Source organism: Kwoniella shivajii, chromosome 5 (assembly GCF_035658355.1).
Source record: "Kwoniella shivajii chromosome 5, complete sequence".
Lineage (NCBI taxonomy): Eukaryota > Fungi > Basidiomycota > Tremellomycetes > Tremellales > Cryptococcaceae > Kwoniella > Kwoniella shivajii.
Genome location: NC_085912.1, coordinates 286,183 through 311,098, shown reverse-complemented (window position 1 = coordinate 311,098; position 24,916 = coordinate 286,183). Strand labels below are relative to the sequence as shown.

Genomic DNA, 24,916 nt, shown 5'->3' with positions numbered 1-24,916 from the left:
CGGAGCAACGTGATCGTTATGATACCTGATTCAAGAAGCTATATGCTGGATCCTTGCTCTACACTCCTATCACATCTCCGCTGGTCCGGATTTAATGACATGCAACATTATACAATCCACCTTTCATCAAATGCATGCCTTATACGTATAAATCGTTGTAGATGACGCATTTCTAAGATCATTTCAGGAGAATCGCCAAAGCAACTGATTACAGGCCGAACACTGTGTGTGCCACTTGACAATAAAGCAGGCTCTAACATCTATTGTCATTATTCATGGTTTTGTCCTTATCTTTGCTAGCACTGGATATGGTGGCGCAACTCGAGGGTTGAGCTTCATTGGTGTTCGAACTGTCCCGAAATCTGTTTAGCTTATACACCGGGACTTGACGATCACCGTAACAAATGGTGCTTTTTGTCACAGTGGTGACCGTAGCATTGAGGGACAATGATGAATCAATTCTTTGGGCTAGATATCAGCCTTCAACGGATATCAGAAAGCATCGACGATCATCGATCCACTCACTGTTTCTGCTCACGACCAAGTCCAAACCAACTTTTTACGACAGTGCGAGCACTCACCCTCCCGCCCTGTAACCCTTGAAACGACATCGAGGGAATGGAAAGTTGCTCCAAACTTACCTTGCTAGAATCCTGGTAAGATTCAGGGGATTTACCCTTAGTAATCATAGTAGGAGATCTGGGTATCAGATCCTGGTATCAGATCAGGAGAGCAGATTGAGGAGGCTGAGCAATCGTAAGATGCAGATCTGAAAATTGGATGACAGTCAATAGGAAAGCATGGTGTTAAAAGAGGAACAGTTGTCCTTATTATTCTTACCTTACTCGTTTTCGACTTCACTAAACAGCTATACTTGAGATGCACAATGACGAGTCCACTTCCAAAGAACGACGTGTGACGTGAGAAGGCGCCTTGCTAACCTTTCTCACCTATCTGACATTATCAATTCGAAATTTGAAGGATTTGTATCCCAAAGGTAAAGAAGAGCGAAAAAGATACAGTAAAGGGAAAGACTGATTTCAATAAAGTACGACGAGCTGTGTATCTTAGGCCAGAGGATCAGTCGTTCTGTTTAAAGAAAATCAAACAGAGCGGTCCTTTCCTAGACTCCAGTCTGAGATAGCTCTCCGAGTGTCACGGAGATAGCTCCCCTAATGCCATATCGACTATCAAAGGTCCGTATGGGGCGTCGTGTTGAGAATGAAAGGTTCGAGAAGTCAAAAATATAGAGGATGACATATACTATGTCGGGGCATTTCGCGGGCAGTTGAGAGCCATTGCTTCGGCATCATTCTTTCATCAGCAACTGAAACCCTGTCGTTCAAATATCTGTCTGAAATCTCGAGCAATGCATAGGCTAATCTACAACAGTCTGACTCTTTTCCTTTCTAGTGCATCCAGACGGGTAATCCATAAACCACGACCGCTGCCCCCGTCATATATTTCAATTTACATTCCTCTCTTGACAGATTTACAGCTTGAACAGTTGATAATTCCGATAAAGGTAATAGTGTGTTTGACCGATCTTTCGACTTAGGTATATGTGCTTGATCAAGATGAAGTAATTTGATTACGTGTGAAGATAGTCGATCGATATCTCGATCTGTCACATCCCATAAATTCGCCACGAGTGATGGACTGCCACAAAGCAATTGGTTTTGAGCTCGACTCCCTGCTTTGCATGTCACAGTCTATCACTCACCAGCCTCCAATCATATAATTCCATGCAGTACCTGTCCTGTCGAAATCGCCTTGTTCCTTCATAAGACCTGACGAACAACCCCATAACATTGTGGTGGCACATTGAGGCAGATTTCTGATTTTGTGTGATCGGATATACTGTTCTGCACCTCCGTGACCGAAGTACCTATAATCGCGTCATCAAGGTGAATTAGCAGCTGCACATTTAGTAGTTCAGCGAGGATTGGACTCACAGTACAAGGTCGTAATCCTTCAAAGCGGCTGTCAACTCCAATTCAGTCGGAGGTCTACCTATAATACCTTTCCATCCTGCTTTATCGACCATATGATCTATCCAAGCTTTGAAATGCTGTTCAGTCTTGACCAAATCACCACTTGGATTGAGGATGTAAAAGGTTCTTCGTGAGTTGATCGCACGTCTCATATCCACCTGTCCTCCAGATGCGGCCGAGGCGGGAGGGGCGATTGTGCTTTGGGTGAGAGATGGTCGTAGATGATTGCCCATAGCTACTTGATCCAGCAAGAATGATAAAGATGGTATCCTACTGATTGGTCTACCTCGGAGTATAGGAATCGATTCCCAAGGGAAAGGTTGAACATTCTTGTCTAACGCTAAGAATATATGTTCATCTTTAGCTGAGGATAATAATCCTGAAAGTGCAATTCTTGTTTCTATCTTCTCCAGTGCTGCTTTGACATCGATGGAGATCTACGGTCACAACATCAGCTCTGTCTACTCCTGTTCTTGGACGACTCAAAAATTGACTCACTTGATCGATATCAAGTTCTGACAAAGCGACAGGTACACCATGAAATTGATAAACATCCAAAATGAAATATACCAAATCTTCCACTTCTTCGTCCTTGCACTTGCTATTGAGATTTACGAAACATTCAAGTAACGCATCATCTAGTTCTACTTTAGGAGCAGCTGTTTTGGACCGAGGGTTCTTGATACCTCCACTGGTGGATGCGAGAGCAGAACTGAAAATCTTTTCCAAACGGTCTCGGAGGTCGACGATGAGATCGCGGGAATCTGGTAGACGTGGACTAAAGATAGTCTGTCGAAACGATGCCCATCTTCTTTAGCGTCGATTGCCAGTGTTCAGGTATACATTCTGACTCACCTTGAATGCACCTAGCCAAACGAATTCTATCCCCTCACATAATTCTTTCAACTTCCTATCCAGTGCGAATCTGTTCTCCCACCAAGCCAATTTGTCTTCTCTTTCCGTGAGTGTTTTAGCTGCTCTAGCACCTTCATCACTCGACTTGATGATGCCTTCCAATTCTGCCAAAGCAGAATCGAATGTCCATAAATCATCTTCACCTTCCCTTCTACTTTGTCTATCAAGCGGTAGACAGAACACTATAGGTTGATGATTACGTTGATGTCGAGATATGAACATTGTATTGTGATCATCGGTCACATTGATCGATATTACTGCCCATTCAGTGGGTAGACTATTCAGTGACGAGGAGTCGACCGGAAGCAATGGGTTGGATAGATACTTGGCTTTGACCATCTCCCAATACGATCTCAATTTCCCATTGTGATCGTCCAGATCTTCTGTGCAGATTTCGATGGAATCATCCCCATCCATTTTGGTTTCAGCAGTCGGGCAAGAGAACGAGTGCCATTCGAGCGAAACACTGGCCGCATCGACGAATTTAGATTCTATGGCCTCCAGGAGTTCTCGATGGAGGGTGATCGACGAACTCGATGCTAATTTTTCAAATCAGCGTATGATCCTTTCCAGAGTCATGCTTTTTTGGAAAGGGACTCACCTAGCATACCAGCGGCTGCAGCTGTGACCTCCTCGCTTCCCTGTCCAAGAGAAGTTTGGAAAGCTCTAAGTAGGGCTAAGGCAAGGCACGCTTGTCTGATATCCTCAATTTTGCCACTACCAGAAACGAGCGAAAGTGCTGACAAAAAGGCTTCTTCTGCTCGAGTGAGAACGGACTGTATACTTTGTCGAGTGGATTGCCGATCTACGACTCGTTTCGTTGGAGCCCCCATTGGCATGGCCACGGCTGTGTTCGTTAACGATGTCAGCTTTCGATACCCAACTGATTGCTGGATCTGATGAAACGCTAAACTGACCAGATTCAGTTAAAGAACTCATGAACAAATCAGTCTTGAAAGTATTGAAAGCTTCGTGGAGCGCAATTCGCCCTTCCAGGAGAAGTTCGTCCGCCTTCCGTATATTCAGCTTATCTTCAGTACCGTTGTAATCAGGAAGCTGACTCACTTTCGTCTGCGTTGACGACGGCAGCCCCTTAATTTGTAGTAACAATTCCTCGCATTCTTCTTTCGACCCAGCCTCTTTCAGGAGCCAAGCTACACCACATGACATTAGTTATGATTGCATCATTCACGCGTCATACTCACCATGTTGTCGCAACACATGAGCTAGAGTAGTGGGCAAAATTGGTTCTCTTCCCTGAGGAATTTTACTATTCGTTAAGCTAGCTCTGACACTAGAAGTGGAAGCCGTGAGCAAAACATTCTTCTTCGGTCTGTTCATGTGACAAGTTAGACGTCAGCACGATACTCAGAATTGGAATTACATTCAAGGGGTGAACGTACGTAGGCAAAACAGCTTCGTTTGCCACAAAGACTCTATCTAAACCTTCAATTTCTTTCGAAGTAGTTTGAAAAACGACTTCCGCCTCTTCGACCATCTCAGTACGTGAATACAGGTCTCCTTTGAGAACATTCAGATCGATCATATCTGGACCTTCGATCTGCAGGAAAACGACCACCATATTAGCTCTCAGTACTGATAAACCATCACCTGCAAGCGAGCAAAATCGAAGGAATTTTACTGACGGTATTAAGGGAGGCAGCAGCTAGTTCTAATTTTTCACCCATTTCATCCCATTTCCTCATTCTGAAAAACAATTCAGCTTCTTTGGCACCGACTCTAGCTTTGATCACATCGCTCTTCACTGATTCAGCTATATTGCCAGCTATATTTAGGAAGTATTGAGTGTCTCTGACTGTACCTCTATATGCGAGAGCATTGGCTACGTCAAAGGTCGTTGTGAGAAGCGAAGACGCGATTCGCCATTGCAAAGCATGCAAGTGTTTGCCGGAAAAATGTGTGGTTTGTGATGGTACTGCGATTTTTGAGTCTTTGGAGGGCTCGTCTGCAGCATCAGCCACAGATTTCTTAGCTTGCGGTGGTGGAGCAGAAAACGGGTCATCTTCTGAAATTGGATTACTAGGTTCGGCGGAAGCTTGATTCGGTGCAAGTCGACAGATAGCATCAGCAGCTCGAATGAACAAGCGAAACGAAGCCGACAAATGTGTTATTGCGGCCGCGGCATTGCCCTATGAGATCTCCGTCAGTCTTGCTGTATTTCTGGAATATACGAGAACTTACTTGAGCAGCGTATATAGAAGCAGCGGCCCTTCTTGCCCAAGCCGTCCTTTCGAGCTTTTCACAGCGTTCCACAGCTTTCGCCATAGAGCTAACAATCTTACTCGCTTCGGTTTCGGACTCCATTATTGCAGCCTCCGAGTACACCTCTTGGCTGTATCGGTATGCATCAGATTTGATCAACCTCTTGCTAGGGTTTCCAAAACAGAATGTAGCTCACGCTTTCATGAAATCCCCTTTGAAGGCGAGGTAAGAAGCATATCTCAAGCCTAACTCTACTTTCACGCTCGTCGAAACAAGGGCGTTTGAATTATCCATTACTTTTTGAGCTTGAGAAAATACTAATCCCGCTCTCGAGATTTTACCTAATTTTTGGTATTCGGTAGCCAATTGGGCAGACCGTAGGACATAATCTACAATTCAGTCGCGATTCTTTTCAGCTCACTTGCAACAGGGCAGAATGATGTGCTGACTTGAATCACGCTCACCATCAACCAAGTCCTCTCTGTTCCTTTGGAAAGCTCGCAGCAATTTCAAAGCTTCGATCTGTTGTAAAGAGTGACCGAGCAATCCCAAAAGGGTGGCCAACGAACCTTCACACTGTGTCAGGAATTTGATCTGCTAACCAACCTCGAACTCAAATCTTACCTAGTAACCTGGTAAGGCGCTTTAGGTCATCAAACACCAAGGGTAGAATTATACTAGATCTCCTCTTCGACTTGTTCGCAACAGCTAAACGTTTAATATATGAATCAGCGTTGATTGTATATGTATGTACTAGATTATCACTCACTCGCGGTGGTCGATTTAGCGAGAGGCTTCTTGCCTACAACTTTCTTGGGTTCCGATACTGTTCTACTAGTTCCTCTGGTTGGTCTAGCGGGTACAGCTTTTGTAGTGGTACTTCTGCCCAGAGGGACTTTCTTTTTGGGCGCATTGTCGGCACTTTCGGTTGATGGACCGAGAGTCGAAAGTTTGGTAGGAGGAAGAACGATACCCCTTAGATTTTCAACAGCTTTCTTACTCGATTCAATTACTTCCATGGAAGGATGAGGAGATGTATGATAAGCTTGCATTGCTCGAAGAATCAAAGTATACGAGATGTATTCCGATTTGAAAGGTGAAAGTGAATTGTCTTCGCAAAGATCCTGTCCACAAATGTGGTGAGCTCGTTGTCAATCTAGGTAAATAATAGCTAGTTTTTCAAGAATGTTACATACTGTTCGATCGGACAATCTATCGACCTCTTCCACGAGCGGTGGGAGGCGATCCATTGCTTGCCCAGAGGTCAAGATTGTACTCATCATTTTAGCCAGTAATCTGACATATTGATTAGCTTACTACACGTTGATGACGGAGGAATCTACACACACCTTAGTCTCCTGATGGGATACTCATCTCCGTATACTTCTAAGATTGCGTCCGCGATCTCCAAACTGACTTTTGCACTTTGTTCTCTCCCTTCTCCTTGCTCTAATAGACTCAATAATTTCTCTCCTATCGCTCCGATTGCATTGGTTGGACACGAGGATTGCCTCATTGATTGTACGAGCTCTTTTCCGTGAGAGATATATAGTGCAGGTTCATACATTATTAGATTGGCCAGTCTTACTAGCGAGTTCTTGATTTCTGTCAAAGGTTCAAATACTGCTTCAATCGGTTTTGTTGAGGAAGATGCGGCTATATGCGAGAGTATCGAAGGAGTCTGGAAAGTGAAAACGTTCGAGAACGCAGTGAACATTTCCTGATTATATTCTGTCAGCTACAATGATGACCCTCGTCCTGGCATCAGGAGAATAGCTTACATCTTTTTTGCCTTCACGCTGGTAACAACTCGCCAACAGTTCCCATCGTTTACTCATACCCTCTCTCAATTGCGAGAAAGGCTTATCATCTTTATCTGTTAGATCATATGTATGCAATGACATCGCCTCTACACCCCATTGACAACTGATTCTTGACAGTGGTAGAGCTTCGTCAATCTGATTTAGACGATAATAGTGAGCTGTACCATTGTACGCAAACGCCGACAAACACCGTAACCATTCTGATTTATCCACATCTTCGATCAGGGATGCAGTTCGGTCGAATACAACTCGAGCTCGTGTTAGATATTGTAGAGAAGTGAAGTATGTTCCGGCAGGAGGCTGAAAAATTCTAACAGTAGTATCGACCACTGATGAAAGCAGTTCTTTCGTCAAAGTCGAATCCTGTGCGTCTAATGTGTCAGTTACACATTTAGGCCTGAGCATCGAGTCGAAAAAGTTGACTTACCAAAACAGAAGCCTCTATAACGATCTCCACAAATTCGATGGACTTTTCCATCCATATTTTGATCTCTCCTGCAACGTCTCTGCAAGCTTCTGATGCATCAGGTTGCAAGTATCTGATCAATAACCTCGAGCAGCACCTTCTCACCCGTTCGAAGGCTCTTATGGCTTTTCCAGCTGTCGGTATGGGCTCTTCTTGGTCAGACAAAGATGCTATAGACTGAGCGAGGAATATGAGTTCATCAGAACCAAGTCCTGTGATTGAATTAGGCGGAGAAGCTGACTGGGCTGTAAACGCGGTCAGCTGACAAATCATGTCTCTATCGTCGAATCCAGCTTACCAGACAATAACTTGTCGATAGTCAAATTTGCTTTAGCCAAATCACCGCAAATCCTTGCTATCTCCCCTTCGGGATTCCTGATCTTCCTTACACTGCTCTTTGAAATTGGGGTTTTAAGTACAGCGATTGATGAAGAAGACGGTGGCGTTGACGGTTCTACTTGGTGCGGGGGAGACGACGAAGAACTATCAATGGAAGTTGGCGCAGTCAGAAGTGAGAGTGGTTTATCAATTATGTCCGAGTTGCCCAGCTAAGTAAGAAAATGTCAGCATTCTAATATAGCTAGGCAGACAATGACATACCCTTCTTCCTATTCCGATCCACATCTCAACTAGTCCGAACCAAGCTTTCCCTTCGAACCATCCTTTTTCTTTCCTCTTCTCTACCATAATCTCGATAAAATCGACCACTTGACCGATGGTACTGGCGGCGTCTGCAAGCCTCTCTTTTTCTTCATCCTCTTTTACGAAAGTCAAAATCGATCGATGAACTGTATCCCAATACTGCTCGAGGTTCGGCCTTGAATCGGGAGAAGGAGATATGGTAATACCCATTGCTAGTAGAGACAAATGTCGAATACGTAGGTAAGGCCTTGATCCAGGAGAAAGTGTCAAAGAGCCGACTTGGCGATAGAAAGTACGCAGTGAGACTATAATCGAATTTCGAGGAAGTGAAAGTGCTAAAATGAGTGGATGAAGCTCCTCTTCAGAAGAATTCTGCAGAGGGAGAGTAAGAACAGGCAGAAGCTGTAACGGAAAGCAGTGATTAATATTGATTTGTACCGTCCGAGCTTCTTTCTGACGTTCGAGAATCACTCACCACTTCTGGATCCTTACTTAAACTGACTAAACATATCCAGCTTCCCATGATAGCCGAGAACAATATTCCCTTGACCACTTCTGACAAGTTCGATCCTTTTTCAGGAGCCGGCAGCCTTGCCGCATCCAACCATTCTCGTGATAGAACTTCCGAGGGTGATTTGACCTTGGTCGATGGAATCAAACGAGGACGAGCGGAAGTGTCTTTGAGCACTGTTGTATTCATTATTGTGGATGTGCTGAATTGTCCTTTAGGAATAGTTGATGTTGACGTGACTGACGGCGCTGGTGTTTTTGGCATAGGGCGAGGCGTGTATAAGCGTAGTTGAGCGAGACGAGCATCTGTCAGAATTTCCATAGCTTTCCGATACTATTGGTAGTCTCAGTATGACAATGCTTGTTTCGGGCTAAGTAAACGAGAATTACTTACCATTCCCAGTGAAATACATTTGCCCATTACAGCCATTACGCTTCTTTCCACATCTTCAGCTTTGCCCGGTAAATGACCTTCTTGATCCAGCTCCCTCAAAACTCTGAAACCGATTTGACATGTCTCTACCAGATGATCTATTTTTGCATCGGTCCATGGTTCCTCCACGTCTTTTGCTATTGGTGCGACTGAGGGTGAAGTTGACGATGACGATGTTGGAGAGTTATATCGGAAACCTGACGATACAGCTGATGAGAAAGATTTAGAAGAGGTATTGACAGCTTGCATAGCTGCTCTGACTCTATCGATAGGTTTCAATATGGGTTCATCAGATGATAAAGACGGTCGAGCCCATGGAAATGTATCTTCCAAGGTCGAAGCTTTCCCTTTACCCTTTGCGCTTGTTTTCACACTTGCAGCCGTACTTCGACCAGCTGTCGGCACGTGAGCTGAAATTGTAGCTATCTTTGGTTTGTCGACAGTTGTGGTGGCCTTCTTTGTCGTGGTAGTAGGAGTAGGACGCGCGGAGCTACTACTCGCCGTTGGAGCAGCTCTTGTGACTCGCTTGACGGTTTGGGTAGGCTGAGCTATACTCAACTTGCCTAATCCTTCCACTAATTCATCTGCATCTCTTGTTTTTGATGCTGCAGCTGTTCGGGTCTTCCTCGGTACCGCTGGAGGAGCTGTCTTTGATGCTGAGACAGCTTTAGCTATCGCCATCTTTGTTTGAAGCTCTTGTTTGACGGGCGAAGTTGGCTTTATTGATGATAATCTGTTCTAATCTATCAATCAGACATATCAAAACAAATAATGATTAAATCAAAACTCGTCAGTGCTCGGAAAAAGAAAACAACCACCAAAAGACGCGTAACGTTGATGCTGACGTAATCAAGCAGTGATGAGCACGTGGCACAGGCACTCTTGGTAGAGCATTACGTGGATTAAAATCTCAACCAGGAAAGAGGATTTCCTTTTTTGATTCCGTTTCTACTCTTCCATTTCACAATCCTCTCGAGCAGAAGTTATGAATTATTTCAACAACAAATGTATTTACACAACATTGATCTGGTCATTCACACTCATACTCCTCGTTTCCACAGTCACTAGAAGAGAGAAGATCCCGAGGCAACATGGTCAGTATGCAGTGATCTGCTATCACTCGAAACCGGTTCCCTCCATGAGCTGATGAAGACATTATAGATCATTCCCGTTAGATGCTTCTCATGTGGTAAAGTCATTGGTAATCTCTGGGATAGTTATTTAGAGTTATTGGCAGCGGGTGTAGACGAAGGGTAGGTGCAGCCTTATAATCTGCCTATCCGATTTGAACTTCAAGCTAACAACGCTACTCTTGTCCATAGTGATGCGTTAGATAGACTTCAATTGTGAGTGGAGGCATACAAATCTCTGGATGAGATGGCTATGGAAATTATGGAGAATCAGATGTTGATTGTCATGCTTCTAAATAGGAAACGATATTGTTGTCGAAGAATGGTCCTTACACACGGTAAGCTGCGGTGTGGTAGCTGACTTTCAGAAACGTGCAGCTAACAGATCATCCTTAGTTGACTTGATTGAGAAGCTTTTGATGTACAATCGTTCGTCCTTTTCCTTATCTCTCCTCATTCCCCGCAGAATGGGCCTGCTGATGGAATCTGCTTACCAATAGCCCTCGCACGAGATCGATAATCAGTTTATTCTCCCTGTGTCTTGGTCCTTACGATAGATATATACCCTGTATAAAAATGATGTGACTATATTTCACGAATATTGGGAGCGGCCCAAAAACCTCACCCTATGTTTGGCAAGTTTTGTTGACATCCAATCTACCGAGGCTTCGTGTTCAAACAGTGCAGTTTTTGAAAACGCGTTAGGGTTGTCCTGATCCCAGACATAGATCCCATATCATTTGTGAAGTAACCATGTACTACTGATAAAAATGTCTAGTACCGTCTCAAACCACCTTCACCTCCGGCACACCATACTTCTCCTTCTTTCCCTATTGCCCAAGCTTCGACACCTACGGCTTCCCATCCAGCCAATTCCTCTTTTGTTTCCACTCTGAACCCATTTTCCGTCTTCATTATACTCAATACACATGGTAAACCAGCTGCAGTCCCTACATACAAATTGAATCTCCCTTCCTCTTGCGAATCTTCAACTTTCGTCAAGACTAAACTGTAAATCGGAGATTCGTTCCTTTTGATCCGTTTTATCCTTCCTATTACTTGGCTTTCTCCTTGATCTGAATTGGTTGCAGTAGCCTTGGATGGTTTTCTCAGGTTTTCTAAATCCATGATTTCGATCATACCATTTGTATAACCTGATACAACTATTCCATCTTGATGTGCAATTGATAACAATTGACTTTCAGATTGATTTTTGACAAACCAGCCTTCTTCTTTTTCTTCTCCTTTTGATGTTGATGTAGAGAATGGCTGTATCCAAATACCATCTTGTACATTGAGTAACATTATACTATCCACATTTACATCTTGAATTCCTAGTATCGTAGGGTCGTTAACATTGAGAATTATCATTGAATCTACGGCTTTTCTTGATGAAGTACCAATTAACCAACGATCAATTTCCTCATTCTTACTTATATCCCACAGTCTGATTGTACCATCTTTACTACCTGATAAAATTGTTTTACCAATTCCGATTATATGTATACAGGTTATAGCTCTTGTATGACCACGTAAAGTTCTTGGATTTATACCATTTTTACCATATATCCTTATTGATAAATCTGATGAAGCTGTTAAGATTACCTGTTGAGTTGACAACGAGAACAAGTGAAATTGAATTTAGCTTCCCTTCCCCCATTCTGTCTTCTTACAAAACATTTGTGGTGTGATAATGGTGCAACGTAATTCAACTCACTTCTCCACTTGGAAACCATTTAACATCTCTGACATCCCCCACATGACCTTGTAGCATGACTGGCTTCTCTGATGTAGATGTATTCAATGATGTAGGTAAAATAACACAATATCCATCAGGTCCACCTAATACTATATGGGCTGATTTCGGGTTGAGCGAAGCGCAATTGATATGTAAGGGAGCCTATCGCAAGATGGTATTCAGCTGAGTCCCCCTGTCTATCTAACTCGTACGTCTCATATCGTCTCAAATGCATCTTGATTGTGAAGGTATTGAACTCACGTCAAGATCCGATTTCTTCGTATAAGGAGGATTGATAACTTGTTTTGGAAATTTGATTAAACGATTTTGGATAGATAGAGAAGGTATCGTAGCGTTGAAAGTTGTCTATTTCCGATACGTCCAAAGTTTGTATTGACTCAAAATTAGTAGTTGTCCCGAATTCGCTCAGATATTCAGATATGTGTATGGATTTACTATAGAATGGAAGGATTCCTTGGGTCGGACGAAATGTCTCGTACCTTTGATATTCTCTCAATTTTGACTCCTTCTCTAGGTACTAATTCTGATCCTCCCCCTTCTTTCACTATGACTTTCGCTTTACCATGTAAGGAAGTTTCCCCAAATTGGTACTATGCAAGGAAGGCGTACGTGAGGTCAGTGAACGTTCGTTTCCCTCCATTCTGTCTTTATCTGAAATATCAAACGGTAAGAGCTGATGACAAAAGCAGAACTCACTCCTGATATCCAAATATCTTCTGAAAGGACCGTACCTTGATCCACATCGTCAAATACTGCTAGAGCGTCGTGCTGCGTCCAAGTCAGTGATTCAAGCTTCCTTCCGCTTAATGCAGGTACTCAATTCGAATGATGTCAAAATCTGAGGATGGCCCGATTCCTACTCACTTGGATATCGACATAAGCCAGGTTCTCAATTTCTCCACTCGACATATTCTTTTTGATTAGTGATTTCTCATATGATTGTTCCTTTCCTTGTCTTGTCTTGTCGATGGTGGGTACGGTTCAGACTCGAGAAGTGCAATGAGAACAATGACCCAAAGACACCCGTCAAATATTGCTCGTGATCGTGAAAACATCTCTCGCACACGCGTTGCATCCCATTCCCGCCGGTAATCAATTCAACCCGAGAGATGGGATATTCGGTGAACAGGATGGTGGGTGAAGCTGATTGAAACGAGATATAATATGTGTGATATGTATGATATGCATGTAGACCTGAGATCACTACAACAACTTTACCTTGTTCAGGAATCACTCCGCAACTGTAGTTCCTAACAACCATCTTAGAAAGAGAGAAAATAGATATGTCTGTCACCGGAACATAGCTTGTACTCTCCTTGTAACATCATCCGGTGAACCTCTTAGATCTGGGGTATACTCTCGAGTCAGCTCTGTAGCATTTCTTTTATAAGGAGCACACTCTAGCCGGCTTCATGGTGCTCGGATGGTTTATCGTTCACCGCTCATTACCTTGGGCGCATTACTAGATTATGTCTTACTCCTGGCCCCCATTCCAGAGGGTCATCGATGAAACCAGACTCACATTTCTCAATACCTTTACCAGCACATCTGCCCCAAAAGGCATCATAACCACCTCTTATGATATTCTCTGCTTCTCTCGAGATTCTGTCTCTCATATCTGGGTCCTGTCTATTCAATGGATATTGTAAGACTATATTCTCTAATTCGGCTAATTTCTCGAAGAATTGATTTGCAGATTCTTTCAAGTGATGTCTTTCGCCTTGTGGCACAGGTACACCGAACCGCGGCGTTGAATGTGTTGTCGTCAGCAAGTTGACCAACAAATGGAACTCTGTCAAGTATTGACTATGTACAGATAAGCATGTCAGCAAGCAGTCTTCCAAGAATCCTTAGGCTTGCGGACTCGAACAAAGGAAACTTTATTCACCTTTTAGCATCTCTGAATGCCTTGTTCAACATGTCTTCCGCTCCAGGTCCGATGATATCAGAATTGAAGGAAGATGTTGTATTCCTTATGTGCGACACTTTATGTGATGTCAGCCGAGATGTTCTTCTCAGTATATGCCTTGAGTGTCAATTTGAAATCATTGGACTCACGGTTATTCAGTAAGAATGCCTGTCCAATAGGTTTTCGCATCGACGTTGATTTTGCATCCAGATGAATAAGAAGAGTGCCGAGTACATCGGCTGTGTTCAATGAGGAATATCAGTATTGGGTCCGTACGATATGTCATACTTCGGGACGTAACAGCATAATTCTCGATCACAAGATAGCCAGAAAAAGGGTTCACACTCACCGACAAACAGATTGACAGTTCCGCCTTCTTCATTGGCATTTCTAGCTGGACTAGGAGGATCTTTTTGACCCATCAACCAAGATCTTTCACTGTGACTTTTACCCAATAGACCTTCGACGACATTTTCGTATTGAGGTAGAGTCTCCAGATAATTCAGAGTCGAGTGGGTCGTTTCTGATATAGAGGAAGTTGGAGGTCCATCAATTTGTGTTGTTCTGATATCAACTAATAATTCAGGGAATGATCTTAATGACAACGATCTCAAAGTCGATATCGGTTGATTCAAAATCGATAAATTATCTTTTGTTTCAGGTGATGAAGGTGTGTATGTCATTTGAAAACATTTGGTCAAACCTTGATCCCACGATATTTGTGTTTTTGTCAACGATGTATATAGGTCTAGCGCTGTGAATATTTGTGATGATAGTGATTTTTTGATGGAATTCAAAGTAGGTTGTAATGTTGAAGTGAGAAGTTGTGTGGGTGAAGATAGAGTTTGAAGCAATAAAGTAGGTGGAGGAGTAGGGAATAATGTGGTTATGAGTAATGTCTCGGCCTAGATGAACTGATTAGCGATGAGGAGAGATAGAAAGACCACTTTATAGGGGACAGAGATAGTTTGACACCAAAAAACATAGTATGGAGTAGTCATAGTCATATCACTCACCTCAGCAAGATTTAAAAGACTTTCCCATAACCCAACTAACCCTCTCACTTTATCTCTACCTCTTCCTTCTGACCAGATCCCACCTTCATCAATCTCTTCCACTCTGCTCACTAGTCCGCTGAGACATCGGCAAAACCAATCTCCTCTCATCTCAGCGAAGGAAGATATCGTTTGTTCCCATATTGGTTGAACGATAGAGAGGGTCTTGGGAGTTGGATTCCTTGGATAGAGGGTTGAGTTGATTTTGGATGTAAGAGGGAGGAGAGTGTTAATTGGTGGAAAGAGTGTTGGGGGTGTTGGGGGACCTTTCAGCAATAGTCAATCATTAGTTCATCTCACAACGTACAATGAGTAAGGAGACATTGAAGCAATTGAGCGTGGTGCGCGATACAGTGGTATACAGTTTCTTTCAAGGCCATGAATCTGAGGTAGTTGAAACATTGAACATACTCACCACTATTCAGTAGAGCCTCAGCATCGATAGTTTTACCCATTCCATCTTTCGATATCTTGAGGAATAGCTGTGTCATTCCCGAGAACCCAATCTCGACGAGGGCGCTCTATTGGAATGAGACATGTACCAGTCAGCGTTATAGCCTTTCGTCCTTCATTATGCTACCCTAGCCATACCTCCTCGATTCAAGCCGCAACACACATCCCAATGAAAAAATGGAGAACTTGCCAAATCCTTTACACCCGCTTCCCTCGCACCACCTCTACCTTCCATCAAACCTTTATACATCCTTTCCAGATCAGTCACAACTCCATCGAAAGCAGTATTGTATTCAGATAGAGACATGATATCCGGTCCCCTGGTTAATAAAGCAGTTTCGTCTGCCGGACTGGCTGTCGTTGAAGGAGCAGCAGATTGGATTGGAGATAGGTCATTCGTACGTGTTCTCAAATGTGATGGTAACGGGTTTCCTAGTGGTGTTCCCAAAGAGAAGCCTTTGATTGAAGGTCCTGATACTGGAGATGGTTTCGAGATTGACGGCGAGGATATCGGTGATAGTATGCCATTATTCTTAGGAAGTGAACCTAAACCTGTAGTTTGAATGGTCGGACTAGGATTTGAGTCCGAATTGAACGATGGTACAGGTATACTCCGAAGAGGTCTTAACGGAGGTATTGAAGATGATGGTTTATTCGATGAGGAAGATTGCGAAGAGTTACCATTACCATTACCATTACCATTCAAAGCTTGTAATATTAATTCGATATCTAATTACTCGAAATATGATCAGCTAACCAACCCCTTAGCCCGGCAAGACCTCATGAGCCGTTGTCTTTTCGTGAGATATGTCACCCTCTCTGTATCACAATCATAGATCGTTGTCCAAAGGATGATGACTCACTAGTATCCTTCTTAGTCAATGGTCCAAGTCCTAAAGGTGCTATAGTTTTATCTAATCTTGAAAGTCTCGTATCCAATTGACCAAGGATATCTATTGTGAAATCACCAAAAGACACAATCAGCTCATCTCCTTCTTACGAGTCAGAGTGAACCCTGTTAATCTCGATCCGGGTAGGTAAGCAGGATATAGCAAGTAACATACTGGTCATTCGCTGAGAGAGTAGGTTCGTCTTCAGAAGATGTTGATCCTATAATGAAAACATTCTCGTGTCAACAATGATATCTTCACACACCTAGATTCGTGAACGGCCTCACCAGCAAAGCGAGATCTGCTTCCTCGTCCATTCCTAACAATAATCACCGAGGTAATGTATACCTTATTTGGAGAGGCTATAGGGTAAGTTGGTTGGCTCAATGACAATGAAGAATGCAACTGATACATCTGTTCGGGAACAACCCTTTTCTATCTTGCATTTCGTCATAATCAAGCTGCATGATTGACGCGTAACAACATAAACATAGTGGAGGTCAACTCATTCATCGTGAAGCATTTAATCTCTGTCGTTCACACGAAAGCAAGATCTTTCCTTTCGCTTGATCATGTACATGACTGTCTTTTTCGCATTTGCAGATCAATTTAGGGAGGCAGTGGTATAGCATCCTTTCGTTATCATTCAACGGGTATATATATTGCATAAGAAGTAAAGACAAAGAAAGTTAAAAACTGTATATGCGTGCACCTTTCTTTCATCAAAAACATCAGCGTACCGAGTTGTAAATGGTCATCAATTTTTTCCATTGCAAAACTAATCCTACTCAATCGATTCTACCGGTATGTACCTTCTCGTATCACTTCATTACATATCATTACATCTTTGGGCATTAGAACAAACAGACGCTGTATCAAGCAGGACATCAGCTGAGATTCCTTGTATCAAAGTATGAAAGCGTGTTGTTCTACTCACAAATTACTTGGGAAATCAGTTCTTCCTGGTATCCTCCTTGCTTCATCTAATAGTTCACCGGACCACCATCCATCTTCTGGTGTAGATGTGACCGCTATGATATCTCCAGCTTGGAAATCGAACTCAGCAGAAGACAAAGCCGAGTAATCGTACAATGCTTTGACGTCTATGTTGAACCATTGAAAGAATTAGCATTTCGAAATCATAGCGAGGTGTTTACAAGCGTGATCAGTGGTATCAAGATGTAAACTCACAGAAAAGCACAGGTAATCCAGTGGTACTCCATTGACCAGTCGGAGCGGTGTTATTAGGAGGTTGGTTAGGTTGCGGACTTGGAGTTTGACCTGCTCTTCCACCTGGACCAGGACCTCCGTTGTAAGGTTGAGGTGATGGACCTCTGTAACCGTATTGTTGTGGTTGTTGGGCTGGAGCTGGGCTCGCTGATCGAGCATACTGGTTCACTTGTGAAACAGGAGCTGGACTTGCCGAACGAGCATATTGATTCGTTGCAGGTGCTGGCTGATATCCTTGACCGTTAGGTCCGCTATATGATTGCTGTTGTTGTTGTTGTTGTGAGGGATAGCCATTGCTTGCGGGATATTGGGACTGTGGTGTGGGCGATGGGTGTTGGTTGTATGCAGGTTGAGGTGGCTGATTATAACCTGAAGAAGGATATTGACCCGGTTGCTGTTGTGAGGGATAGGCGTTGTATTGAGGTTGGGGTGGTCCCTGTCCAGCAAATGTTGATGGTGGATTTGCATTGAATGGTTGCTGAGGATTTGGCTGTGGAGAATGACCATATCCAGATGTAGGTCTATTACCGACTAAAGGAGGTTGAGCACCTTGAGCTGAAATTGGTGATTTTGGTGCACCGTAATACGATGATCTTTGATCTTGTTGATTGCCCATAGGTGATTTAGGTGGTGCACCATACGTTGATCCCCTTTGATCTGATCCATATCCTTGTGAACCATACTGTTGAGGTTGTTGAGCGTTGTATTGACTATTCCTTTGTCCTGGATAGCTTGCCATTTGTTGAGGTGGTGGACCTTTTTGTTGTTGAGATTGTTGTCGTTGCTGCTGTTGTTGTTGTTGCTCAAATTGTCTTCTGTATGTTTCAGCCATGGTGTCTTGTGCTACACCACCCTTAGCATCCAATGATATTCCCAAGTTCTGTGGACCTAGCGAACCTTGAGTCATTTGTGGACTTGGACTAGGTGATCTGAAAACCGGTGGTTGTGGACTTGGACTTCTACCACCTCCAGCACCGATGCCAGCGAAAGCTTCTCTTGGTTGACCACCTGGAGATACGGGTGGCTGTTGATCTACGAATGAACCGGCTCTTGAATGAGATGAAATCACTGATCCAGCTCTGGATCTTGATCTCTCTTTTCTCTCGCCCGGGAATGCTTGATGGTATTGAGATAACACTTCATCAGCGATGTGGGTAGCAGGTTGTTGTGGTGGTTGCATCATCGCTGGTGATGGTGCTCGTTGGGCAGCAGAAGGTGATGAAGGTCGGGAAGTTGGATGAGCTCCAACGACATCATCACCGTAATTTGAATAATTCACAGAGTGTCTCTTAGATTCAGGTCCTCGAGAAGATTGTTGTCTGAAGTCCTCCATTGATCTAGCTAATGCAGCTGCTGTATGGCCTGGTTGAGGTGGAGACAAGGTCATGTCAACTGAACCACGAGACGGAGCATGAGCCATATTTTGTTGGTACGATGACCTATTTGGTGCTGGCGAGCTTGGTGACTTGATCCCATGGCCATATTGGCTTCCTCGTGCTGAACCAGACGCAGAAACGACCGACTCAGGTCGACGATGAGAAGCGTTCCGTCTAACACTCCCTGGTGGGGGAGGTTCTCGTCGAAGGTCAGCAAGTGCTTTCGCCATTGGATCTTCTTGATCATTGACATTACGAGGAGCTGGACTATGATTGCTCTGTCTGGATGGTATTCGAGGCTCAGGCATAGTCATGGTCGGAGGGACAGGTGGAGGAGGCATCGAGCTTAATTTGCTGGAGTCATCTTGCGGTGGTGGTGGCGGCGACGTAGCAGCAGCCATGCCAGGAAGGGCGATCCCACCGAAGGGTGCTTTTTTTTCCGGTTCCGCAACTGGCGCTGAACGAGCAGCTGCAGGAGACTCGTCTTGCAACGAGGTCCTCTGAAGGTGATCTGAAACGCCATTGATGGCTTTTTCGTTATGGCCATTGGGCTGAATACCTTCAGATGGTTCCTCAGCTTGTTGCTGATCTGGTTGGGGCTGCGAAGAAGCCTGTTGAGATGGCATGGGCGGTCGAGAGGATATACGTTGGAAATGTGAGACGTGATAAGTCGGTTGAGTCGGATAAGATTCTCCGGCATTATAATTGATAAAACGAGGTGGATCTATGGACAAGATTAGCAGAACGTCATATGCAATAGGTCCGACTAGCTTACCTGGTATCATATCACCAGTACCCCAACCTCTGACGAAATTGAGCATATCATTCTGAGGTTCAAACTGTTCTAGCTTTTCTCTAACTCTCTCGCATGACTGTGTCGTTCGTCAGCTTTTCGCGTTATCCAAAGAGGAGTCGAAACAGAAGCTTACACTATCGTCCTCTACGCAGACTTGTGATACCGCATTAGCGTATACCCAAATCAGATCCTTTGTCAAAGCCAGTCGATCTTCTTCTAAATCTTGTACGTGCTATAGAATCAGTGTCAGCAGATGATACCATGGTAAAGCAGCTGAGATAGCTCACATCACAAAAACCTTTCCATTCCCCTTCCCATCTAGATTGAGTTTGTTCCAAAATTCTAACTAGCTGTCTGAAATCTTGTTCATTGGCTCCTATTGTCTGTCTAACCCTTTCGAGTTTACTGTGCAGTTTATCCAATTCCTTTCCTTGAGTCAAAGAGGATTGAGCGGTATAAGAATTCAGTTTGAGGCAGTCTTCTTCGTATTTGTCTCTCGCCTAAGCATGAAAAGATCAATTAGTTTTCGATAATTTGCACGAAAGTATACGGTTATTACATACCTTTTGTACGTGTTGTTCTTGTAATCCTTTATTCTTATACGCTTTCTCTACACTAGTTTGTAGTCCCTTCTTCAGGTTTGACAATCTAGCTGCTAATTCAGCTGTTGGTTGTTCCACAGTTTGGCGAATTTCATTTCCTAAAGAAGCGTGATATGCACCTTGAGATGCAGTTTCGTTTAATAAATGTTGTAAAGCATCTGATAAATCTCCAATCTCATCTTTACCTATTGAATGTTTAGATAACTTTGTGAGTCGTTTAGCGTAATCTTCTTCTATTGCTGCTCTGTGGGACAGAAGAAATTACGTCAGTATCATTCCCTTATAAGCTACAAACTCCTCCTTTTCCTCCAATCTGCTCTAATCGTCCCCTTCCTATTCATCGTACACAGATATCATGGCTATTCCATGGTCATGCTTGGGCCATGGCACACACCATTGCAATTTCAGGTTCCTCCGCCTGCATTGTCTGATTAAGTTGTTAGGCAGCACTCACCTTTCCTTCCAATACCCTTTCAACTCATCTACCGTTCTTCCCGCTCCTCTTAATCTAGCCATGACGACTTCGAAACCTTTATCACCTTGTCCCCAGAAAGAATTGCAGAAATCCATCCTTGGATCGTTAAGTTCTTCTTCTCCGTTGATGTGTCCATTTTGACCTGTACCGTGAAACAGTCGTGATAGGGATGTCGTAGATTGCGAGCGTTTAGGCTCCGGTGGTTGAGCCATTGTTCTGGAGTCGTTTTCAGTGTTATTCTTGATCTCTGTACACTGTGTATCGTAAGACGTGAGTAGTGGAGTGGTCCTCGCTGTTCGTTGAATGTTCGTGTGTTGGATGTATAATGGACAAGACCTGTTTCAGGTGGCAAGGGCTGTTCAGAGACACGAAGAGGAATGTTTTGTAGGAAAGTGATGTTGTTGATTTTCAGGTGACAGACATTTCAACGCGTGCACAGCAATTAATGGTGATATCAACCCATAGCATATATATTCCCCCCACTTTTTGTCAATGGGGGTCCCCACTGTTCCCACTTTCTTTCGGCTTTCGAGTGAGATTTCCGAATTGTTGACAATGAAATACATAGGTATGGGGGGAAAAGATGTCAGACTTAAGAGGTAGATCTTGTACATATCTCACACATCATACGCAACAACAGGATCCCTTGGAATAGTATCACAGGCCGCGGCGTCTTCCAGCATCGACCTGAACACAGTTGATTCTGCTCAGCTGATCGGTCCCAATCATGCCTCTCCTTTTCCCCAACTTCAGGATACATCAAGTTTTTGGCGGTAAGCAGTCTCACCTTGAGCGTAATCATTCGGTTGCTAAGCTTACAGAGATGTAGCAAACACCGACGTGGGCAAAACTCTTCTTACCACGGCTCTAGTCCGAGCTACAGCATCAAAATACGCCGCTTCATCAAAAGGTAAAGGAAAAAGTGTTTTTTACTTGAAACCTGTATCAACCGGTCCAGACGAAGAATCAGATGTCAGGTAAGTCCCATATCAAAACACTTCATGAAAGAATGTTGGGTATAAGCTGACATATCAAAAAAATAGGTATGTACAAAGACATACGAAACCATATGCATCTATGATCGAGACGCATAACTTGTATCAATATAGAGAACCTATGTCCCCTCATTTAGCTGCAAAACTAGCACCTGATCTAGTGAGTTGTTCATACGCGCAGCCGTTGTGATACGTGCTTGTATTTATCGGTCTGCGTTCACAATTATCCCTTTCCTTCTTTGATACGTGTGACGTGTGCTGATCACAGCCCAACGTAGCCGTTTCCTCAAAGCAACGACGAGCTAGTACGAGGTATAGAAAATTACGCTACCAGTCGTGTGAAGCAGCTGAACGGGAGGGAAGGAGCCTTGTTCGTTGAGACTGCAGGAGGTGAGCTTCTTCTTTCATGATTGACGGTTAGCAAAGCTCATACCTCTTCTTTTTATAGGGGTTCACTCACCGGCACTACATCCACCTCATACTCAGTCTACTTTTCTACGATCACTCCGTCTTCCGTCTGTATTAGTGGCTTCACCTCATTTAGGAGGTATATCGACGACGATCTCATCATACGAGTCTCTGATCCTTCGAGGTTATTCCATCTCCGCTGTTCTGTGCTTGTATGACTCATACTACCGAAACGACGATTTCCTAGAAGGCTATTTTAGGGATAGAGGAGTAGGATATTGGTCTGTCAAACCACCTCCAGAAAAGTGCGGTACACTTGAAGAAGACGCCACTAGGTTAGGACAGTGGTACCATCAAGTCGAGAATTCAGGTAATCGGGAAGAAGGTGGTGGTGTGAGAGAAGCTTCTGAGTGGTTAGACATAGAACATCAAAAGAGAATAAAAGAGTTAAATAGTATGCCGGACAGGACTCTGAAGAGCGTTTGGTGGCCTTTTACTCAACATGGTTTGGTGAGCGACTAGTGCCATCTCAGCCTGTACCTTGAAATCGTAACTGATCAACGTTTCCAGGTAAATAAAAAAGAGGATGTTATGGTGGTCGATTCTGCTTATGGAGATAATTTCGATTCTTTCTACATCAAGCCTTTACCTACTACTGCCACTTCGACCGAGCCAATACCGGAAGAAGAAGGTAGCTTACTGAACTCTTACTTTGACGGATCAGCGAGTTGGTTCACGTAAGTCATACTTTTTGCCCGTATGTTAGTGGGCAATATGCTAATTCGTCGCAGACAATCTCATGGTCATGCGAACGAGGAACTCACCCTGGCAGCGGCAGCAGCAGCTGGCCGATATGGGCATGTACTATTCCCCTCAGGTACACATGAACCAGCATTAAAACTCGCCGAGAAATTGAAGTCAACTGTAGGAAAAGGTTGGGCAGAGAGAGTCTTTTACTCCGACAATGGGAGTACAGGAATAGAAGTTGGGTTAAAGATGGCACTTAGAGCTGCTGGAAGAAGATATGGATATGACGGTGAGATGGGTGGGGATGTTGGGGTCATCGGTTTAAGAGGGGGTTATCACGGTGATACTGTAAGTCTGAATTGCTTGGCCACAGATGTCACGGGCTCTTCTTTGTTGATTCAAACGACGTGTGCAGATCGGAAGCATGGACGCTTCTGAGGCATCCACTTTCAACAAAGCTGTCGATTGGTACGTGCATAACCTTTATGCAATCATATTTCATGCTGACCTATGGTACAGGTATAAGGGGCGAGGACATTGGTTCTCCCCTCCAATGGTTCAATATGTTGATGGCCTTCCCACCGTACTCACGACCGGTCCAGATGAATGGTCATCACTTCCTTCTTCAATATCATCACCATCAAAATCAACTCCTGATGGATGGTCATTACCGTTCAACGACTTGCAGTCTATCTATTCCCTCCCTTCCCGTCTAACATCGCCTTTAGCAGATTATTACCGATCACATATCCGATCCAACCTTGAGAACGCAGTTTCGGAAGGCAAGAAATTTGGTGCATTGATTATGGAACCTACGTGTCTCGGAGCTGGAGGAATGATTTTCGTTGATCCACTATTCCAAGCATGCATGGTTGAAGTCGTTAGAGCGAGCTCAGATCTATTTGGAGGTAAATCATGGAAGGGCAAACAATACAAAGAAGATCTAAAAGAAATCAGAGATGGCTGGAGAGAGAAACGTAAATGGAGAGGTGTACCGATCATTTATGATGAGGGTGAGTAGCCATCTCTGTCTTATGATCTATGTCATTGTCGTCTGTTAAAGAGCAACTGTGCTGACAATCGAGTCACGACGATATCGTAGTCTTCTCCGGATTGCACAGATTCGGTTATTTATCAGCTTCATCAGTTCTGACTCACACACCAGACATATCAGTTTACGCCAAGATATTGACAGGTGGTTTGTTACCGTTATCAGCAACTCTAGCTTCAACTTCAATATTTAACACTTTCTTATCGGACCGAAAAGTTGATGCCCTCCTTCATGGTCATTCATATACTGCCAACCCCGTAGGCTGCTCCGTTTCACTAAAAGCAATTGAAATCTTAGAAAGACAGAATTGGTCAAAAGAGAAAGAAATGTGGGGTATCACCCAGACCGAATCCGAATCTGAAACGAAACGGTGGTCTTTCTGGAACGAAAATTTCATTAAATCCGTTAGCAATCTACCGTCCATAAAAGGAACTATGGGAATGGGAACTGTTTTGGCTATTGAATTGGATGCTGGTGAAGGTGGTAAGTTTCCGTTTTATCTCACACACACGGACGATTCAAGATGATTTGTAGTTTGAGACCTAAGAAAAACCAAGATCAGAGCTAATGGAACCATGACAATAGGATACTCTTCACATGCAGCATTGGATTTCTTAACTTCCCTACGCAAACAGATTATATCTTCATCAGAAGGACAATTCGCACCATTCCAAATACATTCGAGACCACTAGGAAACGTGGTTTACATCATGACTAGTAGTTTTACGAAACCGGAGGTGATGAGAGCCATGGAGAAGACCATTCTAGAACAGTTACAGACGATATAGCATACACTGGGGCGAGTTGAAAAGGTATACGGTTTGGGAGTTGGGCCTGTCATAGCATGAATAGCATAGATCATCATCGAGTTGATCAGGATCTTCCACATTGAATGTAACTTGCTTCTGCTGACATTGATAGAGTAGTCCAGCACGGGGAGTAACGAAATATGGCATAGGGAGCGTATGATAAATCCTGAGGAAGGGGTTGGTCGAGTTCGTGTTACACCGAGTACGATATAGTGATCTTTCGCC

At 43.7% G+C, this 24,916-nt stretch overlaps 6 protein-coding genes across 6 annotated transcripts; 2 read left to right on the top strand and 4 right to left on the bottom strand.

The window, feature by feature from the left end:
- Positions 1–1,409: 1,409 nt before the first annotated feature.
- Positions 1,410–9,687, bottom strand: IL334_003868 (uncharacterized protein; the record flags this gene model as incomplete). The annotated part of the gene is made up of 24 exons (XM_062935592.1): positions 1,410–1,659; positions 1,724–1,888; positions 1,956–2,431; positions 2,493–2,783; positions 2,850–3,448; positions 3,511–3,756; positions 3,827–3,920; positions 3,975–4,063; positions 4,115–4,242; positions 4,313–4,470; positions 4,556–5,059; positions 5,112–5,262; positions 5,329–5,521; positions 5,597–5,701; positions 5,757–5,840; positions 5,902–6,256; positions 6,329–6,428; positions 6,482–6,852; positions 6,914–7,318; positions 7,383–7,666; positions 7,720–7,969; positions 8,022–8,465; positions 8,539–8,907; positions 8,968–9,687. 24 exons carry the CDS (start codon positions 9,685–9,687, stop codon positions 1,410–1,412), a joined length of 6,831 nt encoding a protein of 2,276 aa, XP_062791643.1.
- A 410-nt stretch (positions 9,688–10,097) lies between these two features.
- On the top strand, positions 10,098–10,636 carry IL334_003867 (DNA-directed RNA polymerase I, II, and III subunit rpabc5; the record flags this gene model as incomplete). The annotated part of the gene is made up of 5 exons (XM_062935591.1): positions 10,098–10,100; positions 10,168–10,259; positions 10,329–10,352; positions 10,437–10,474; positions 10,533–10,636. 5 exons carry the CDS (start codon positions 10,098–10,100, stop codon positions 10,634–10,636), a joined length of 261 nt encoding a protein of 86 aa, XP_062791642.1.
- Positions 10,637–10,910: 274 nt separating this feature from the next.
- On the bottom strand, positions 10,911–12,804 carry IL334_003866 (uncharacterized protein; the record flags this gene model as incomplete). The annotated part of the gene is made up of 6 exons (XM_062935590.1): positions 10,911–11,741; positions 11,854–12,036; positions 12,136–12,240; positions 12,375–12,485; positions 12,592–12,663; positions 12,760–12,804. The coding sequence occupies 6 exons, from the start codon at positions 12,802–12,804 to the stop codon at positions 10,911–10,913; spliced, it is 1,347 nt and encodes a 448-aa protein (XP_062791641.1).
- Positions 12,805–13,185: 381 nt separating this feature from the next.
- On the bottom strand, positions 13,186–16,519 carry IL334_003865 (uncharacterized protein; the record flags this gene model as incomplete). The annotated part of the gene is made up of 11 exons (XM_062935589.1): positions 13,186–13,241; positions 13,418–13,701; positions 13,784–13,880; positions 13,954–14,043; positions 14,154–14,709; positions 14,821–15,125; positions 15,275–15,380; positions 15,476–16,041; positions 16,176–16,265; positions 16,377–16,422; positions 16,490–16,519. The coding sequence occupies 11 exons, from the start codon at positions 16,517–16,519 to the stop codon at positions 13,186–13,188; spliced, it is 2,226 nt and encodes a 741-aa protein (XP_062791640.1).
- A 616-nt stretch (positions 16,520–17,135) lies between these two features.
- Positions 17,136–20,893, bottom strand: IL334_003864 (uncharacterized protein; the record flags this gene model as incomplete). Its single annotated transcript, XM_062935588.1, has 8 exons — positions 17,136–17,305; positions 17,394–17,600; positions 17,673–19,532; positions 19,584–19,680; positions 19,738–19,836; positions 19,892–20,104; positions 20,168–20,450; positions 20,661–20,893. 8 exons carry the CDS (start codon positions 20,891–20,893, stop codon positions 17,136–17,138), a joined length of 3,162 nt encoding a protein of 1,053 aa, XP_062791639.1.
- A 515-nt stretch (positions 20,894–21,408) lies between these two features.
- IL334_003863 (dethiobiotin synthase) lies at positions 21,409–24,670 on the top strand (the record flags this gene model as incomplete). The annotated part of the gene is made up of 11 exons (XM_062935587.1): positions 21,409–21,454; positions 21,511–21,658; positions 21,725–21,836; positions 21,955–22,066; positions 22,125–22,594; positions 22,655–22,821; positions 22,876–23,179; positions 23,247–23,299; positions 23,351–23,844; positions 23,934–24,365; positions 24,468–24,670. 11 exons carry the CDS (start codon positions 21,409–21,411, stop codon positions 24,668–24,670), a joined length of 2,541 nt encoding a protein of 846 aa, XP_062791638.1.
- Positions 24,671–24,916: the final 246 nt, after the last annotated feature.